The 19,955-nt window shown below is 48.9% G+C and overlaps 1 protein-coding gene across 2 annotated transcripts in view; it reads left to right on the top strand.

Annotated features, from left to right (window-relative positions):
- Positions 1-19,955, top strand: part of NLRP1 (NLR family pyrin domain containing 1) — a 103,221-nt gene that overhangs the window by 80,677 nt on the left and 2,589 nt on the right. The window contains exons 11-17 of one of the 2 annotated variants that reach the window (XM_054459483.2): positions 2,726-2,817; positions 3,321-3,413; positions 3,737-3,899; positions 6,021-6,244; positions 14,949-15,211; positions 15,721-15,852; positions 18,824-18,965. In XM_054459483.2, coding sequence (XP_054315458.2) covers positions 2,726-2,817; positions 3,321-3,413; positions 3,737-3,899; positions 6,021-6,244; positions 14,949-15,211; positions 15,721-15,852; positions 18,824-18,965 — 1,109 coding nt within the window. Of the gene's footprint in view, positions 1-2,725; positions 2,818-3,320; positions 3,426-3,736; positions 3,900-6,020; positions 6,245-14,948; positions 15,212-15,720; positions 15,853-18,823; positions 18,966-19,955 lie in introns of both variants that reach the window. The other variant, XM_063655797.1, reaches the window with a different exon arrangement.

Raw genomic sequence — 19,955 nt, 5'->3', positions numbered from 1 at the left:
GTCAGTGCAAATAGAGTCAAATCCCCCCCTGCTTCAACTCTTACATTAGACAAACAAGGAGAGGAAAACATGAAAAAGTAAGTGGGCTAAAAAATTAGCCAGGCATGGTGGCGGGTGCCTGTGGTCCCAGCTACTCAAGAGGCTGAGGCATGAGAATAACTTGAACCTGGGAGGTGGAGGCTGCAGCGAGCCAAGATCACGCCACTGCACTCCAGTCTGGGTGACAGAGCAAGAATGCATCTCAAAAAAAAAAAAAAAAAAAGCCGGGCATGGTGGCTTACGCCTGTAATCCCAGCACTTTGGGAGGCCGAGGCAGGTGGATTATGAGGTTAGGAAATCAAGACCAGCCTGACCAACATGGTGAAACCCTGTCTCTACTAAAAATACAAAAATTAGCTGGGTGTGGTGACACGCGCCTGCAATCCCAGCTACTTGGGAGGCTGAGGCCGGAGAATCACTTGAACCCAGGAGACAGAGGTTGCAGTGAGCCAAGATCGCACCATTGCACTCCAGCCTGGGTGACAGAGCAAGACAACATCTCAAAAAGAAAAAAAAAGAACAAGAAAAAGTCAGTGGGTGGGTGAGCCAGCGAATCCCCTGGACCCAGCACAGCATGATACCAAATGGCCTCTAGTCCAGGAATCCTTCCATGAAGAACAGAGGTTTGGAACAATGAAAGCGATGATCACAAGAGGGAGATAAAGACAGAGAGAGAGTGCCTGTGCCCTGGGAAAAAGACCACCCTCGCCATCACCGTCACCCACCACCCTCACCACCACCACCACACACACCCCTGACTTGAGGGGCAAGCCCCGGGGCCAGGAAAGCCCATCTTCCCTTCCCCGAGGAATCTGCTGCAGCTCCTGCATTCTCCCAGTTGGCTGCATTTCCACCTGACCATGAAGCACATCTGTCCCCAGGTTCCTGGCTGCTGTGGCTCACCTGAAATGGAAGGAAAAGAGCTCCTAGGCTTAAGAGGAGCCATTTATTCATTGAACAAACATTCCCTGCAGACCCACTATGTGTCGGGCACTGTTTTGGGATCTGAGGACACAGCAGTGAACACGAAAGACACAGCCCAACCTCCAGGAGCTTAGTCCAGCAGGGAGACAGGCACGGGTTATCCCACGAGTGTCTGCGCAAATGCACCTGGGGTCAGCGTGAGTGCACCTATGGGCCTATTTGACCTGGTCAAGAGGGTCTGGGCTGAGGTCTGAAAGACAGGACAGGTTGGCTGGGCCCAAGAAGGAGTGGAGTCCAGGCAGAAGTAGAGGCTCTGAGAGAGAAAAAGAGTTTAGCCTCCTGGAGGAATGGGAGGCCAGGCGTCAGGAGCAGCTACTCAAACTGTGGTCCGTGGACCAGCAGCATGAGCATCACCCTCACTGGGAGCTCGATAGAACTGCAAATTCTCAGGCCCCACTCCAGACCCACTGAATCAGAATCTCTGGGGTGGGGCCCAGGAATCTTTTTTTTTTTTTTTTTTTGAGACAGTCTCGCTCTGTCACCCAGGCTGGAGTGCAATGGCATGATCTCGGCTCACTGCAACCTCTGCCTCCCAGGTTCAAACCGTTCTTATGCCTCAGCCTCCAGAGTAGCTGGGACTACAGGCGCATGCCACCACACCCGGCTAATTTTTGTATTTTTAGTAGAGACAGGGTTTTACCATGTTGCCCAGGCTGGTCTCGAACTCCTGACCTGGTGATCTGCCCGCCTCAGCCTCCCAAAGTGCTGGGATTACAGGCGTGAGCCACCGCGCCCGGCCGTATCTGTGTCTTAACAAGCCTTCCAGATGATTGTTAAGCACACAGAGTTTGAGAACCAATGGACTAGAGGTCAGTGAGCCAGGAAAAAGTGGCCCAGGTGACATTGGAGGGTGACAGAGGCCCTGGCAAGCCCTTTTGGACTATGTTAAAAACTTTCCATTTTCCCCCAGAAGCAATGAAGAGACATTACAGGGTTGCAGCAGCCAAGTGATGGGTCAGGTTCCTATTTTAAGATTGGCTGCTGTGTAGAAAATGGGCGGCAGAGGGACCCAAGCAGAAGCAGGGAGACCTTTCAGAGGATGCTGCAGTGGTGCGGGCCACAGAGGCCAGGGCCTGGGACTCAGGTGGAGGTTATGGAGGTGGAGAGAAGACAATAGAAAGAAGAGCTATTTGAGAGGTGTTGTCAAGGTGATCAGCTCTTAGAGTGGGCGAGGAAGAAGTTGGGATGACACCCCAGCTCTAGCCTGGATGCATGGGTGGATGGAGGCTGCTCACAGAGACAGGGACCCCAGAAGAACCACAGGATTGAGTTCAAATTCGGATGGAGTTTTTTTGTTTTGTTTTGTTTTGTTTTGTTTTGTTTGAGACAGGGTCTGGCTCTGTCACCCAGACTGGAGTGCAGTGGCACAATCTCAGCTCACTGCAACCTCTGCCTCCTAGGCTCAAGTGATCCTCCCACTTCAGCCTTCCAAGTAGCTGGGATACAGGTGCATGCCACCATGCCCAGCTAATTTTGTATTTTTGGCAGAGATTAGGTGGGGAGGTCTCACTATGTTACCCAAGCTGGTCTCGAACTCCTGAACTCAAGCTATCCACCCATCCCGGCCTCCCAAAGTGCTAGGATTACAGACATGAGCCACTGCACCCGACCCGAGGAGTAGTTGAATTTTTAGTGGGAATGTCATGTGGACAGCCCTTGCTTCCTCCAAGATCTTAGGCAGAATGAACAATTCTTTGTCCAGGAAACCAAGTGTGATGACCCCTATTGAGGGCCTGGATACAGGAGAGACGAGTAATAGCACATCCTCACTCAAGCGGCAGAGACTCAGATCAGGTAGTTTGAAGGGGCAAGGCTGGGAGCATCATGACAGGGGTTGGGGGAGGTCAGCTGTGGGACATCATTCCCTCCATCCCTCTGCCCCTGATGTGGGACAGGGCAGGTTTCCTACCCAAGAGGGTGCTACCCCCACGAGAGAGCTCCCACTCCTAGGAACTGGCTGGATTTCCGTTTCCCTCTCTCCTAGACCCACCGGCTGGTGCTTCCCTTCCCCAGAATGTCTATAGCATGTATCAAACCCTGAACTGGGGTCCAGCCTCCCATTCTTGGCTGCTAAGGCCTGGGAATCACATCTCCATCTTTGCCCTGCCATCTAAAAAAAAAAAAAAAAAACAGGGTCTCACTCTAGTGCTCAGGCTGGAGTACAGTGGCATGTTCACGGCTCACTGCAGCCTCAACCTCCTGAGCTCAAACAATCCTCCCACCTCAGCCTCCTAAGCAGAACTGGGACTGCAGACGCTCACCACCATGCCTGGCTGATATTTTTCTTTTTTCTGTAGAGACGGAGCCTTCCCACATTGCTCAGGCTGATCTCAAACGCCTGGACTGGAGCAATCCTCCTGCCAAGGCCTCCCAAAGTGCTGGGATTACAGGCAAGAGCCACGGTGCCTGGCCCCTTTCATCTTTTGAACCATGTTCTCTCTCAGCCTGCCCACCTGGGCATGGTGGGGAAAGTGGCACTTCTGTTCCAGTGGTGAAGGGAAGGTGGGCGGAGGCTGGGCTGGAGGCATTGGAGTGGGGCTCCCCAGACAGCAAGCAAGCAGGCAGCCATGGAGCAGGAGCAGAAGCTGCAGACACACTCCCTGCCATGGTCCAGGCAGGCCAGCTTTAGGAAGGGCCCCTTATAGTGCAGCCACAGGGGCTGGAGGAGGCCAGGCAGGAGAATCTGGAGCTGACTGCTGCCTTGCTGTTTCAGAGGGAAGCTCCCCAGAAGTAGCACAGGTGGAACCCTTGTGCCTGCCTTCTCCTGCCTCTCAGGGGGACCTGCATACGAAGGCTTTGGGGACTGATGATGACTTCTGGGGCCCCACAGGGCCTGTGGCTGCTGAGATAGTTGACAAAGAAAAGAGCTTGTACCGGTGAGTGAGGGGGCTCTGCTGGCCCCAGGCTGACCTCCCACACCCCACTGCCCATCCTGGGTTCCCACAGACAGTCAGCACCCCCCAACTCACACTCACCACTGGGTCCCCTCCTCTTGCTAAGACAACAGGCAGAGACAGGGCTGAGATACTGGGGGTGTGCTTTTCATGATGGAAAGAGATGTCTTCTTATGAAACTTAAAATTTTCAAACATACACAAAAATCGACAGTACAAGGAGCTTCCATGTACCCATTACCCAGCTTCAGCCACTGTTTTGCCAAATTCGTTTCAGCTGTTCACTTTCCCCCTCTTTGTTATTGTCACAATATTTTAAATCCAAGACATCAGGTGATTTGATTTTACCCTTAAATATTTCATTATGCATCTCAAAAAACAAAAATAAAACCCTTTCTTCCATAACATAACCACAATGCCAATATCACATCTCACAAAGCTGGCAGAAAGTCTTTCATTTCATCTACTCCCCAGTCCATATTTAAATTGCTCAATTGTCTAAAACGTGTTCTTATAGTCGGTGTTGTAGTTTGGTTTGGTTTGGTTTTGAGACAGAGTCTCACTCTGTCACTCAGGCTGGAGTGCAATGGCACAATCTTGGCTTACCTCAACCTCCACCTCCCAGGTTCAAGCGATTCTCCAGCCTCAGCCCCTCTAGTAGCTGGAACTACAGTCACACGCCACCATGTGTGAAAAATAAAAATTGTATTTTTAGTAGAGATGGGGTTTCACCATATTGGACAGGCTGGTCTCGAACTCCTGACCTCAGACGATCCACCCTCCTCAGCCCCCCAAAGTGCTGGGATTACAGGCATGAGCCACCGCGCCTGGCCAGTTGGTGTGTTCTTATCAGGATCCAAACAAGGTCCATTCGTTTTATTTTCTTTGTTATATTTCTTAAATCTCACTTAACTCTCTTAATCTGTATGCTCCTGTTTTATTAATAGCCACTAATGAGCTAAGGACTGTACTAGTAGCTGGGGACCCTAAGATGAATAGGGCAGCCCTGCCCTCCCAGGGCTTACAGTCACACTAGTAGTAATTCTCTGTAGTCATACTCATGATCTCTTATATAACATGTTACCACTCAACCAAACACTGCCACAGACATCATCTCAACCAGGAGACAGCGTCACTCCCAGCTCACACCTACAGAAGCTGGGGCATCCCGGGACCCACTATTAACCCACATGAGGAGCCTTGGGAAAATCACTTCTGATCTCTATAAAAGTGTTGTTTTCAATTCTAAGGGTTTAGCATTAATATTAGCACATACGGCCAGGCGTAGTGGCTCATGCCTATAATCCCAGCACTTTAAGAGACCGAGGCAGGAGGATCACTTGAGTCCAGGAGTTCAAGGCCAGCCTGGAGAACATGGCAAAACCTTGTGTCTACAAAAATTACCAAAAAAATTAGCTGGGCATGGTGACATGTACCTGTAGTCCTAGCTACTCAGGGAGCTGAGGTGGAAGAATCGCCTAAGCCAGGGGTTTCGAGGCTGCAGTGAACCAAGATCGGACCACTGCGCTCCAGCCTGGGCAACAGAGTGAGACCATATTTCCAAAGATAGGTAGGTAGGTAGGTAGGTAGATAGATAGATAGATAGATAGATGATAGATAGATAGATAGATAGATAAAGATAGGTAGATAGATAGATAGATAGACAAAGACAGACAGATAGATAATCTTAGCACATATATTGTTATTAATTATTGGTAAATAGGCCCCTTACATATACGAACACTTGTTATTTCATCATTACCATCATTGCCATCATCAACATAGTAAAAACAGTTCACTGCTCCCAGGCATGTACTAAGCTGTGAGCATGCATTAAGCCACTTATTCTCGTAACTAGGAGATGGGAGCTACAATTACTCCTACTTACAGATGAGGAAACCAAAAACAGGAAGGTTAAATGACTTGCTCAGGGATCCACAGTCAAGAGCAGAAGAGTCAGGACTAAAATGCAAGTCCATCTGATTCTGAAGTCTGGGCTTGAAGCCACTGTACTGTATCCGCAAGCCCCTGCATGGGGTGTGGCATCCAGCAGGTGGTCAGTGAGTTCGTGCAATAAGTGTCTGCCTCTCCCTCTTCTTCCCAGAGTTCACTTCCCTGTAGCTGGCTCCTACCGCTGGCCCAACATGGGTCTCTGCTTTGTGGTGAGAGAAGCGGTGACCGTTGAGATTGAATTCTGTGTGTGGGACCAGTTCCTGGGTGAGATCAACCCACAGCACAGCTGGATGGTGGCAGGGCCTCTGCTGGACATCAAGGCTGAGCCTGGAGCCGTGGAAGCTGTGCACCTCCCTCACTTTGTGGCTCTCCAAGGTAAACAACAGGGAAGGATAGGGAGGAAGGTGGTGGTAATTATGGGCCTGAAAGGGAGTGTAGAATGATGATCTCCTGGGAGAGGGTGTTGTGGCTTCCTTAGAGGGGCCGAGCGGGGGTTATGGAGATGGGGACTAAGATTTTCCTGCATTCCACTCTTCTCTGGACATATCTTTTTGAAACACATCTCCCAGCCTCATAATTATATCTGCCTAAACTTACTTGAAAGTTTTTATTAAGTGTCATTTATATAGACTATATCACTCAAGGTCCCAGCAGGAAAGAGACGATATGCTCAGTTGAGATTTTTGAAGAAGCTTTTCAAAGACAGGACCATTTACAGAGTAAGGCTAAGTGAACTAACGCACAATGTTGGGGCAACAGGGACTAGCAACAGTAGGAAGCCATCACTACTCCTACAGGCAGGGGGAAGAGACGGTGTCATCAGACGCCATCTGAGAGCTGGGGCCATGAAAGAGGGGCTTCCCATGGAAGATAGTGATCGTAAAGTATGATTTTATGGCACCTCCAAAGACTTCCCACAGAGTTCCAAGAAATATCAGCTAACAGTCAAAAATCTCACAAAGGGGAAACAAGGCACCACAAGTAAGAGCCAGCAGAAACGACAGATACCAGAATCAGTCCCTTAAATCCTTCAGATGCTGAAATTATCAGAAAAAAGAACATAAAATAAGTGTGTATAATATGACCAAAAAAAAAAAAGTAACCTTAAAACTATCAGCAAAAAGCAATGAACCATTAAAAATGACAAATCAAAGGTGGAAACTAAATTGACTAAAAAAAGATGAAAAAACAAGGCCAGGCGCAGTGGCTCACGCCTGTAATCTCAGCACTTTGGGAGGCCAAGGAGGGCGGATCATGAGGTCAGGAGATCGAGACCATCCTGGCTAACAAGGTGAAACCATGTCGCTACTAAAAATACAAAAAATTAGCCGGGTGTGGTGACAGGCGCCTGTAGTCCCAGCTACTCGGGAGGCTGAGGCAGGAGAATGGCATGAACCTGGGAGGTGGAGCTTGCAGTGAGCCAAGATCGCGCCACTGTACTCCAGCCTGGGCCACAGAGTGAGACTCTGTCTCAAAAAAAAAAAAAAAAAAAGAAAAGAAAAAGAAAAAAACAATCAAGTAACTTATAGGATACCATGGTAAGTCCTAATATATATCTAAATGGAATTCCAGAAAGATGTGATAGAGAGAAGGGAAAAAAATGGAATATTCAACAAGACAATTGCAAACAAATTTCTGGAAGTATTGAGACATATGAGACTTCTCAGAATGAGAAACCCCAAAGCTGCAATGCAGGAAAGAGAGAGAGAAGGGAGAGAAAAAATCAAGATTAGTCTCATTAATGTGAAAGTACAGAATAACAAAGTATGAAGGAAAGTCTTGACAGCAGCCAGAAAGAAAGGATTATAAGTGTGAGCCACTGTGCCCAGCCAATGTCTATCAATTTAGTGAGCAAGTTAGAAGAATCTGATGTGTCCCCATGTCAAATCATGACTCCAATAGAAGCTTCATTTAATTGCTGATAAAATGATTTGATAAACAATTTATGTTATAGCTTACATCAGTTATAAGCACTTTTATGATTTGTACAGTTTAGCTAGATATTAAATGCGTTTTTAATATTTTTTCTTTTCTTAATTTCTTTATTTCCCAGGAATAGAGGTAAATGAGAATTTATTTTTAATTTCTCATTTATGTTAGTTGATATATTATCATCCCAGTAGTTCAATGTATTTTTAGTATCACCTCAAAATAAAGGTATTAACTTTACATTATGCATGTATTAAGGTAATCAAGGCATATATATAAGAAAAATTATTTAGAAGCTAGTAGAAAGAGAAAAATGAAACAAGAAAACTGAAAAGCAAGGAACTGCTCAGTACCCAGAACCAGGAAAGTCTTGTTTGCTGAGGCCACAAAAGTTCAGTAAACAATTTAAGCTGCACACCAGGAGGAGAGCATGGGACAGGGAAATAGAGCCCCGGGGGCCTCAGGATCCCTGGGGCACCTGGTTTAACAGTCAGGGTCATATGGGCATTCCCTAGGGAAGGTCCCAGACTAAAACAGAGTAGAGGGATGAGGTGCAAGACAGCTCTGGAATTGTAGAGGTCCGTTTAGTAAGGAAGAGATTGAGGAGAGGAAACTGATGGCTGAAACAAGAAGCTGGGACAAGTTACTTGTTCCCACCTGGCAGTCTACAGAGTAATGAACACAGCCACTACCACAACCAGCCTGCCTCTTCCACGAGTGAGACCGTGGTCAGGGGTCCCCAGGGACTCTGTCAAGAAGAGAGGGGCCTGGCTAATAGGGTCAGTGGGCTCAGCTCTGTTGTAGCTCTGCCCATGACCAGCAGCAAAAGAACTTGGCTTGCCCCAACCTGGGATGCTCAGGCCTGCACCACCACTCCCTGCTCTAACCAGGGTATTCCAGGAGAAACCTCATGCAGCTAAGGTCTGGAGCCAGAATGTATCACCAGGGCCCGAGGGGACAAAGTCTACCTTCAGCTCCTGCTCCAGGCGCCCCCTCATTCCCCACTCTCAGAGGTGGATGAGCTGGCCCTCCCCATTGTGAGGACTCCCAAGCCATGCCCTGCTCAGTCTCCTACGTCCATCAAGTGGGCCTGGGAAACAGGATTTGACCAAGGAATTGGGTGACCCTCCAGGTGCACAGGCATCTAGCTGAAGCCTGCCAGGCTGACAGCCAAATCAGAACAGGAATGAATTCACTGTGCTTGTGGCACTGTCCTTTGTGGCACTGGAACTTGGCCAATAAGAACTGTGAACAATAACTGAGCATCCTGTGCCAGGAACCATGCAAGGTAGTTCCATATATCATCTCTATTTTCATAATTAATAGAGATTAATATCATCTCTATTTTCATAATGAACCGGGAAATTAGGCACTACGGTTTTCCCTTGGTGTACCAGTGAGGAAACTGAAGCCGAGAGAGGTGAAGACCCTCTTCCGGAGTTGGGATTCTATCCCAAGTCCTATTTATCCCAGGTTAAGAGCTACACCCCTACCCCTCCCCAAGCCCATGTCCCACCAGCCTTCTCTAGGCCAAATTCTGAGCCTCACCTTGTGGCCAGATAGGATTTACTCCCTTTGGACTCTGTACACAAGCTTGTACAACCTGCGGCCTGTGGGCCACATGCGGCCCAGGATGGCTTTCGATGAAGCCCAACATGAATTCATAAACTTTCTTAAAACATTATGAGACTTTCTTGCGAATTTTTTAAAGCTCACCAGCTATCATTAGTGTTAGTATATTTTACATGTGGCCCAAGATAATTCTTCTTCCAGTGTGACCAGGGAAGCCAAAAGATTGGACACCCTGCCACAGAACAAGAGGCAAAATGCACACAGGCCGCTTTTAGCTGGCCATGCCCAGCCAGGAAACCAATCCCTGGGGCCGGGCAGGGCCCCTTCCAGAAATGCCTGCTGCCTGCTGTCTGGGCTGCAGCTGTTCATTGCCCTGGAAACGATGACCTCACTGCCTGACACAGGGTCTGATTTAGGACTTGGGCACTGGTGCTTCATCACTGTCATTGCTGAACGGATGATGAGTCATTAACTTTCCATGGTGAGTTTTCTCCCACTATAGCTAGAGCTTGAGGCTTTCAGCCTCTCAGCTCCATCACCATGGGCTTGGGTATTCTCACCCTCCTGCAGGACCAGCTCTGGCAGTCGTAGGGCCCAGCACAAAATGAAAGCGCAGAGCTCTTCATTCAAAAATGATTAAGAATGTCAAGACCACCAAACATGAAACCAAGCGCCAGGCCCTGCTGAGCTCGGGACCCTGTGTGACTGCACAGGCCACACATCCATGAAGCTGGCCTTGTCCTTCGGGTCCTTCATTCCCCCACCCACCCATCTCCTTCAGCATACACAGACCTCTGCTCTCCACACAACCCTCCCTCCAAGAGGAAGTGAGTTCCCTCATTTTTGTCACACTTGCTCTTCTCTGTGCTGCCCGTGGGAACAAGAGCACTTCACACAGACACCTGAGTGGGATCTCGCCCCATTCCCACCCCCTCCCCCTGCCCACCTACTCAGGAGTTCAACCAGATGAGATGGCTGGAAACCACAGTGATATCCCTCAGGCCCCAAAACTGTTGGCTTCCTGGAACCAACACTTACTGAATCGTATAACAATATAGAGTCCCAAAACTCAGATTCAGCAAAATGGATATTCAAAATACCTTAGTGGCTGGGTGCAGTGGCTCACACCTGTAATCCCAACACTTTGGGAGGCAGAAACGGGAGGATGACTTGAGCCCAGGAGTCTGAGACAAGCCTGGGCAACATAGTGAGACCCCATCTCTACAAAAAAATATTAAAGAATTAGCCAGGCATGGTGGTGTGCACCTGTAGTTCCAGCTACTCAGGACGCTGAGGTGAGAGGAGCACTTGAGCCTGGAAGGTCAAGGCTACAGTGAGTCATGATCGTGCACTGCACTCCAGTCTGGGTGACAGAGCAAGACTCTGTCTCAAAAAAAAAAAAAAAAAAAATTTAGTAGCTTTTTCTTCCCAGACCCCAAGAGTTACCAAGAGGACTGGGCCAAGTTGTTTGAGGAAGAAACAGAACCACCACAGCCAGGCGGATAGATTGGTCAAGCTGCATTTTATCTGTAATACGAGCAAGTGGCCCTTATTATCCCCAGGGCTTTATAGACACAAACCCAGTCAATTTGCACAGTGACACCGGGAGGGGGATGCTGTTATCAGCCCCACTTTACAGATGATGCACAGAGAGGGCAAGTAATCTGCTCAGAGTCCCACAGTTGGTAAGAGCCCTTGCTGGGAGTCAAAGCCAGGCAGTCCATATCATTTAGCTGCTCTGCTAGACAACCCTCTAGTGCCCTACCTTCATGTGATGTGGGTGCCACTGTCCCTGCTTGAGCAGGAGAGCCACTGTGCCCCTCAACAGCTCACCTGAGCCTGGAAGGTGCTGACCACACACACTCAGCAGGAAGGGCACGGCCAGGCATCAGGCCACAGGCCCAAGGGCAGCATCTAAAGGAGGGAGAGTCCCCAGGTTCCTGGACAGCAGGAGCAGCAATGTCCCAAGGCAAACACCGGGCATGCGGCTGGGAAAGGGGGAAGGAGCTGACGGGCTTCCGTTGGCGGAGCACTTGCGATGCTTTGAGCTATTGTTCTATTTGCTGTCTGTATTCCCCATTGGGCCACAAGCTCTGGAATTGCAGTGCCCATGTCTTTCCTGTTCACAGCTACATCCACAGGGCCTGGCACATTGTCCGTACTCAATAAGCTTTTGTGTAATAAGCAGATGCAAAGCCCTGGACCCCAGACCCACAGAAACATGCCTACCTCATGATAGCTTTTTCTAAATTTTCCTAGTGCAACCAGCCAAAGGCAGTGTAGGTCTTTCTGCCAGTGAGACTTGGCCCAGTCAACACTCAACCTTCTTCTCCTTCAGACCACAGTCTTCCCCATTGCTTCCCTTCTCTCTCCAATCTATCAGCACAAATAAACTGTCAGGTTTGGATGAGGTGGCTCTACCACAATCTATGGAAAGGGCAGTATGTGCAAGAAGAGGGGTGACCAGCTCATCTTAACACTGACAGTCCTGCACCCCCAGGAGCCCTCTCGGTCCTAGGTAAGCATGGACAGTTGGTCACCCTAGCAAGAAGGTAAGTTGGAGACACCCAGCACCTTCTGGAATTCAGCAAAAATTCAAATGGCACCAAGCATCTGTTAGTGCCCCAGACTGTGGTCAGAGTCCTGGGATCTGGTCCTAGGACCATGGCTGGTTGTGTGGCCTTGGAAAAAGCACTTTCCTCCCAGGATTTCAGCTCCCTCAACTGACATGTGAGGACATTCCAGTGCTTTGGAGGTCAGGGTGAGACCATCCATTTAGTACCAGTGATGGCAATGCAAACCAGCATCGCCTCTTGGAGAAGCACCTGCGGGGTGAAGGAGGTCATACCATCTCACACACTTTCCTCATCCCTTGGTACTGATTGATTTCAAGGCAATAACAAGGGAAATAGAAGCTTTCTGCAGGTGCTATTTATCATGGTGAAAAGTTGGAAGCAAACTCAACACTGAAATGAGAAACAGAGGCTGAATCACAGGGTGGTGCATCCACTAGCAGGGATCATATACTGTGGTAATTAAATGGTCTGACATCCTTGCAACAAGTTAAACTGTCACGGGAAACAAGAGACAGAGTGTCATGGACTACAGTAAAAATAGGAAAAGGTGTTGCTGCAGAGAAAGACTGTAATGCAGGCGTCCCATGCTAAGAATAGTTATGCTGTGGCCAGGCGCGGTCTGGGAGGACGAGGCAGGTGGATCACCTAAGGTCAGGAGTTCAAGACCAGCCTGGCCAACATGGTGAAACCCCGTCTCTACTAAAAAGCCAGGCGCAGTGGTGCATGCCTGTAGTCCCAGCTACTCGGGAGGCTGAGGCATGAGAATCACTTGAACCCAGGAGGCGGAGGCTGTGGTGAGCCAAGATCACGCCACTGCACTCCAGCCTGGGTGACAGAGCTAGACTCTATGTCAAAAAAAAAAAAAAGAAAAAAGAATAGTTGTATTGTTTGATTGGTAAGATTCGTAGGTGAATTCTTCCTCATTTTTTCAGATGATAGATACCACTGTGACTTTATTTTCATCCCAAAAACGCAGTTAAATGAGAAAACTTAAGTAATGGTCTTCATGGACCCTTCTGGGATTGACATCTGACTAAGGGCTTTGTCCAGCTTGCTGGATGCCTTGTTGCCCAGAAACCACTTGCATTGCAGCAGTTACCAGGCAATGCAGGGATGGAGCTGGGACCTCTGATCCCTAGGCCAGTGTCTCTCCCATTACCAGTGTTCATCCCTCAAGCTCTCTTGTAACTTCAACCTCCTTGCCTGGCACTGGTCAGAGACTGCAATCAAACATACCAATTCTGGCTGATTTAAGCAGAAAAGGGATAATTGAAAAGTTGTTGACTAACTCATAGACTTAGCAAAAGGTTATGCAACAAATCTAAGCAGGGGGGAAGATAGTGACCCAATGACTCAGAGAAAGCAAGGGCAGAGCCAAGGTCACATCAGGAAAATATGGAGACAGGCCGCAGACACAGCTACCGTAGGACCCTCCTGCCCAGGAGCCACTGGGCTCTTTTTCTTTCTTTCTTTTTTCTTTTTTTTTTTTTTTTTTTTTTTTTTGAGACAGGGTCTCACTCTGTCACCCAGGCTAGAATGCAGCAGCACAATCACAGCTCATTGCAACCTTGAACTCCTGGGTTCAAGTGATCCGCCCACCTCAGCCTCCTAAGTAGCTGGAATTATGAGTGTGCACCACCATACCTGCCTCTCACTGGACTCTTCACCCGACTGCTACTGCCAGAATTCTCTCTCTCTGCGTCTGTTTCACCCCTCTAGACTTGAGGTCCCAGTTAGAGACAACCACTTAGTCAAGTCTCAGTCACACACCTGTGTCCTTGCTGCCAGGGAGTAGTAGCATCCTGAGTGGGGGGCTCGGCTTGCCTCCTGCCAAGACCCACACAGTGCTGGAGGAGGAGGCTCTTCCTAAAAAGAAGAGTTTGAATAGTGAGTGGCCAAACACCTTGGTCACTGTGTGTTCCCACTGCCCCTTCCTCCTCCTTGTTCTCTACCTGCCCAGTCAAACCTTCCAGCATCACTCAATGGTCTCTCATAGAGAATCCACACCAGCACAGGCAACTAAAGGTTCTATATCCTGCCCAGCTCCAGGGCCAGGGGCTGGGTTTGCATATAAGTTTGGCTCAAGTGTGATCCTTGAGCTCCACTTAGGAGTTCAGCACTCCTAAGTGCTCCCACCTGGTGGCACAATTTCCCACAGCCTCCGAAGGCCCCAGGCCTAGAAATGCCCTCTTCCCCATGCTGGGTGTCTTAGCCTGTTCAGGCTGTTATAACAAAATACCATAAACTAGGTAGCTTATAAATAACAGAAATTTGTTTCTCACAGTTCTGGAGCCTGGTAAGTCCAAGATCAAGGCGCCAGCAGATTCGGTGTGTTGGTGAGGCCCATTCCTCATACATGGAGCCTTCTAGCTGTATCCTCACAGGGTGGAAGGGGCAAGCAAGCTCCCTTGAGTCTCTTTTGTAAGGGCACTAATCCCATTCATGAGAATTCCACCCCCATGACCTAATCACCTCCCATAAAAGCTTCATCTCTTAATACCATCACCTTGGGGTTTAGAATTTCAACATATGAATTGTAGGAGGACGCAGACATTCAAGACCATAACACTGGGCTCCCCCAAGAAGGTACCTGAGTCTAAGCCCTGGGATCCTATGGTGCCAGCAAATCCTGACTCAGTAACAACACTAAATCTAGGCCTCTTGGGCTGGACGCAGTGGCTCACGCCTGTAATCCCAGCACTTTGGGAGGCCAAGACAGGTGGATCACCTGAGGTCAGGAGTTCAAGACCAACCTGGCCAACATAGTTAAACCCCATCTCTACTAAAAATACAAAAATTAGCCAGGCATGGTGGCGGGTGCCTGTAATCCCAGCTACTCGGGAGGCTGAGGCAGGAGAATCACTTGAACCCAGGAGGCGGAGGTTGCAGTGAGCCAAGATTGTACCATTGCACTCCAGCCTGGGCGACAAGAGCGAAACTCTGTCTCAACAAAATAAATAAATAAAAATAAACCTGTGCCTCTTCAATCCATTCTTTTACAGGGGGCCATGTGGACACATCCCTGTTCCAAGTGGCCCACTTTAAAGAGGAGGGGATGCTCCTGGAGAAGCCAGCCAGGGTGGAGCTGCATCACATAGTTCTGGAAAACCCCAGCTTCTCCCCCTTGGGAGTCCTCCTGAAAATGATCCATAATGCCCTGCGCTTCCTTCCCGTCACCTCCGTGGTGTTGCTTTACCACCGCCTCCATCCTGAGGAAGTCACCTTCCACCTCTACCTGATCCCAAGTGACTGCTCCATTCGGAAGGTGACTAAGAGCCAGAAAGCCTGGGCCACGGTGGGTTGACGGTAAACACAAAATGCAGCCAGAGAGCCCCCAAGAGGGTCTTCAACTGGGACTGAGGATGGGCCTCTTGTACAGGAGAACCTTGAAGTGGGCAAACAATTCGTCCCTTCTCAGTCTTGGACTGGTCTCCTGCCTCTCCAAGGTATCCCCCTGCTAGGTTCATTGATCAATCACTGATCTTCGGACAGTTTCTTGTGGCCCCTGTCCAGGAATCAAAGGATTGGAGGCCTCCATGCCTAAAACTGTAGCCTTTCCTCTTTCTAACTTCCCTAACAATAACCCTATTCCTATCCTGAAGACATCAAAGACCAAGTGCGGGCTGTCTGTGTAGCAGTGCATGGCGGGAGGGAGGCAGGGGTGATATAGCCCCACTCTGTCCACACAAACACACAGATGCACCATCCCACCTATTCAGACCACATTCTATGGGGCAGAAGCCTCCTGTAATCACTGTTCCCTCTGTTCCGTAGGCCATAGATGATCTAGAAATGAAATTCCAGTTTGTGCGAATCCACAAGCCACCCCCGCTGACCCCACTTTATATGGGCTGTCGTTACACTGTGTCTGGGTCTGGTTCAGGGATGCTGGAAATACTCCCCAAGGTGAGCAGCCCAGTGTCTGCCTCTTCACTGCGAACAGACGTCCTACCTGGGAATGAATGCCTGTGGGGCAGGTCTCAGGGCTGTGTCAGGGACAGGATAAATCGAGGTTGAACAGAAAGTGAGTGGGATTTAGGGAAAGTGGGAATGCTTCCAAGACTGGGAGAAAGTTCGGAGAAGGGAGGATCACATGCAGGATGAGAAGGATGATGGGGTTTGACTTGGGGGCACTGGGAAGTGTTTGGGCTATAGGTCATCAATGTCCTTCAGTCCAGACCACCAGGAACAAACCTGTCGTTGAACATACTGGGTTTATTACTTATTGCAGTGGCAGAACACATATTATGGGGAACCATGGGGTGTCTCAGTAAAGGGTGTTAGAGTCTGCTATAGGATTTGGGCCTTGGTTGCATTCATTTGAGGAAGATCTAAGGAAATGAAGATTTTCCTTAGATTGGGTGTGGGTTCAGGCCACACGGAGATTTGTGGAAGACAATTTCAGGCAGAAGGAATGTGCGCAGAGGCACAGAGCTGGGAGCAAGCTTGACGCCTCCAGATGACAAGAAAGAGGTCAGTATAGCAAAAGATGAGTCAGATTAGAGGCAGGGTCTTACCAGGCCTCATCTGCCCTGTTGGCCCTAGTGTGCACTTTGCACTTTGTTCTAAGTGCAATGGCAAGCTCTTGAGGGTCATAAACATGCTAATACAAGACCTGATTTACAGCCAGGAGCGGTGGCTCACGCCTGTAATCCCAGCACTTTGGGTACCGAGGCGGGCAGATCACTTGAGGTCAGGAGTTCGAGACCAGCTTGGCCAACATGGTGAAACCCTGTCTCTACTTAAAATACGAAAATTAGCTGGGTGTGGTGGTGTATGCCTGTAATGCCAGCTACTCGGGGGGCTGAGGCAGGAGAATCACTTGAACCCGGGAGGCAGAGGTTGCAGTGAGCCGAGATTGCACCACTGCACTCCAGCCTAGGTGACAGAGCAAGACTCTGTCTAAAAAAAAAACAAAAGAGACCTGGTTTACTTTCATAAAGATGCCTCTGGCTGCTGGGTGAGAATGAATGATAAGCAGGCCAGAGTGAAAGCAGAGAGACAAGTCAAAAGGCCATTATGGGCCAGGCGCGGTGGATCATGCCTATAATTCCAGCACTTTGGGAGGCCGAGGCGGCTGGATCACCTGAGATCAGGAGTTCGAGACCATCCTGACCAACATGGTGAAAACCTGTCTCTACTAAAAATACAAAAAATTAGTGGGGCATGGTGACAGGCACCTGTAATCCCAGCTACTGGGGAGGCTGAGGCAGGAGAGTTGCTTGAACCTGGGAGGCAGAGGTTGCAGTGAGCCAAGATCACCCCACTGTACTCCAGCGTGGGCTACAAGAGCAAAACTGTCTAAAAAACAAAAAAAAGGCCAGGTGTGGTGGTGGCTCACTCCTGTAATCCCAGCACTATGGGAGGCCAAGGCAGGCAGATCACCTAAGATCAGGAGTTCCAAGATGGCAAAACCCAGTCTCTACTAGAAATACAAAAATTAGCTGGGAGGGCCGAGCGCAGTGGCTCAAGCCTGTAATCCCAGCACTTTGGGAGGCTGAGGTGGGCAGATCACAAAGTCAGGAGATCGAGACCATCCTGGCTAACACAGTGAAACCCCATCTCTACCAAAAATACAAAAATTTAGCTGAGCGTGGTGGTGGGTGCCTGTAGTCCCAGCTACTCGGGAGGCTGAGGTAGGAGACTGGCGTGAACCTGGGAGGCGGAGGTTGCAGTGAGCCAAGATTGTGCCACTGCACTCCAGCCTGGGCGACAGAGCGAGACTCCGTCTCAAAAAAAAAAAAAAAAATTAGCTGGGAGTGGTGGTGGGCACCTGTAAACCCTGATACTTGGGAGGCTGAGGCAGGAGAATTGCTTGAACCTGGGAGGTGGAGTTTGCAGTGAGCCGAGATGGTGCCACTGCACTCCAGCCTGGTCAACAGAGCAAGACCCTGTCTCAAAAAAAAAAAAAAAATGCTGTTGTGGTTGGGTACAGTGACTTAACGCCTGTAATTCCATCACTTTGGGAGGCCATAGGGAGAGAATCACTTGAGGCTAGTAGCTCAAGACCAGCCTGGGCCATGTAGGGAGACCTCATCTCTATGAAAAATGAAGAAAGAAGATGAGTATGGTGACACACGCCTGTAGTCCCAGCTACTCAGGAGACTGAGGCACTTGAGCCCAGGAGTTCAAGTCCAGCCTGGGCAACATGGAAAAATCCCATCTCTCTTAAAAAAAAAAAAAAAAAAAAAAAAAAAGAAACAAAAAAGAAAAAGAGAAAAAAAAGAAAAAGGCAATACTGCAAGCTACAGTTGAAGGTCACTTGACTAGGAAAGTAGCAAGGGAGATGGAGAAAAGTATATGAATTCAGGGTTGATTTTGAAGGTAGAGCCAACAGGACCTGCTGGATTGCCTCTGTAGGGAAGGAGTTAAGCATGATTCCGAGTTTGGAGCCTGCATGCTCAGTGGATGGTCCTATCCTTTACTGAGTTTGGGGAAACTGAAAAGGGAGCACATTTGGAAGACAGTGGGGAATCAAGAGTTCTGTCTTAGCTGGGATTTAGGAAAGGGGATGGATATAAATTTTTGTCAATTGACAGTGGGTGGAGTTTAGGATCCATTGGGAAGACACGCTTTGGGCTGGAGAAATGAGGGTTTGGATTCAAGATGGGGGAGGTGAAGGAAGAAGGATCTGGCTTAGGATTATGAGCACTACGTTTAAGGACAAGCCCTGACTTACCCATGAGGTACTCAGTTGTGTCCTCATCCTTCTGTGGAAAATTGGGAAAAGAGCAGTGTCTGAAGGTGATGGTTGGTTTCAGTACAGGGATCATTGGAGTGTCCTTATGGAGCGAAGCAGGGCCAAGAAGGTGTCACGTGGGGAAAGACCTTCCATGCAAGATGAACAGGGTGGCAACTCAACTCTTTGCCTCTTCAGGAACTGGAGCTCTGCTATCGAAGCCCTGGAGAAGACCAGCTGTTCTCGGAGTTCTACGTTGGCCACTTGGGATCAGGGATCAGGCTGCAAGTGAAAGACAAGAAAGATGAGACTCTGGTGTGGGAGGCCTTGGTGAAACCAGGTAAATCCAGGACAATTCCAGAGAGCTCAGAGGTGGGAGGAGAAAGAAAATCAGTGAAGGAGCTGGGCACGGTGGCTTACGCCTGTAATCCCAGAACTTTGGGAGGCCGAGGCAGGCAGATGACAAGGTCAGGAGTTCAAGACCAGCCTGGCCAATATGGTGAAATCCCATCTCTACCAAAAATACAAAAATTAGCCGGGCGTGGTAGCACGTGCCTGTAGTCCCAGCTACTCAGGAGGCTGAGGCAGAAGAATCACTTGAACCCAGGAGGCGGAGTTTGCAGGTGAGCTGAGATCGCACCACTGCACTCCAGCCTGGACAAAAGAGCAAGACTGCGATCCAAAAAAAAAGAAAAAGAAAGTCAATGAAAGAAAGTCTGTGTATGTGTGTGGGCGGTGGTGGGGGCAGAGTGCACTATCACAGTTTATTGATGAGAAGAAATAGCCCACAGGAGGTAGGAGGCAGGTGGCTTTCTCAAGTTACGTAACAGTTGTTATGACTAGAATTTAAACTTGAGTCAATCTGACCCTCTGAAATTTATGCTCTCTCCTGTGCACAATGGTGTCTTCACAGTGCCCTTGAATTTACAGATGTCGACATACACAAAGCTTTTAGCTAAGTTTCTCATGATAGTTTGGGTGTGAGGTGGAAGAATAAGACCTAGATAGTCATATGGTTGTATGGGTTAAACCTATTTGGCAATTTCAGATACTCTCCCCTGTATCGCTCAGTATTTTTGAGGTAGACAAGAGGAAATCAAATAACAAATTTTCTGGGATAGAGAAAATGTATGGACTCTAAGAACCCACTCTAAGAACCAACCTCTAAGAACCCAAACCCTCCAAACAGTCCCTCTAGGACAACCATCCCTAGTCAGCTGTCAAAAAATGGTGAATCTACCTCCTGAGCTGCAACAAGCTGGCTTCACAGTGTAGTGGAAAGAGGATGGGCTTTACTGAATCCTGGCTTGGATGCAACCACAGATGGAGA

Source organism: Pongo pygmaeus, chromosome 19, assembly GCF_028885625.2.
Source record: "Pongo pygmaeus isolate AG05252 chromosome 19, NHGRI_mPonPyg2-v2.0_pri, whole genome shotgun sequence".
In the NCBI taxonomy this organism is placed as follows: Eukaryota; Metazoa; Chordata; class Mammalia; order Primates; family Hominidae; genus Pongo; species Pongo pygmaeus.
The sequence above is the reverse complement of the archived record's forward strand: the minus strand, read 5'-3'. Positions and strand labels throughout refer to the sequence as shown.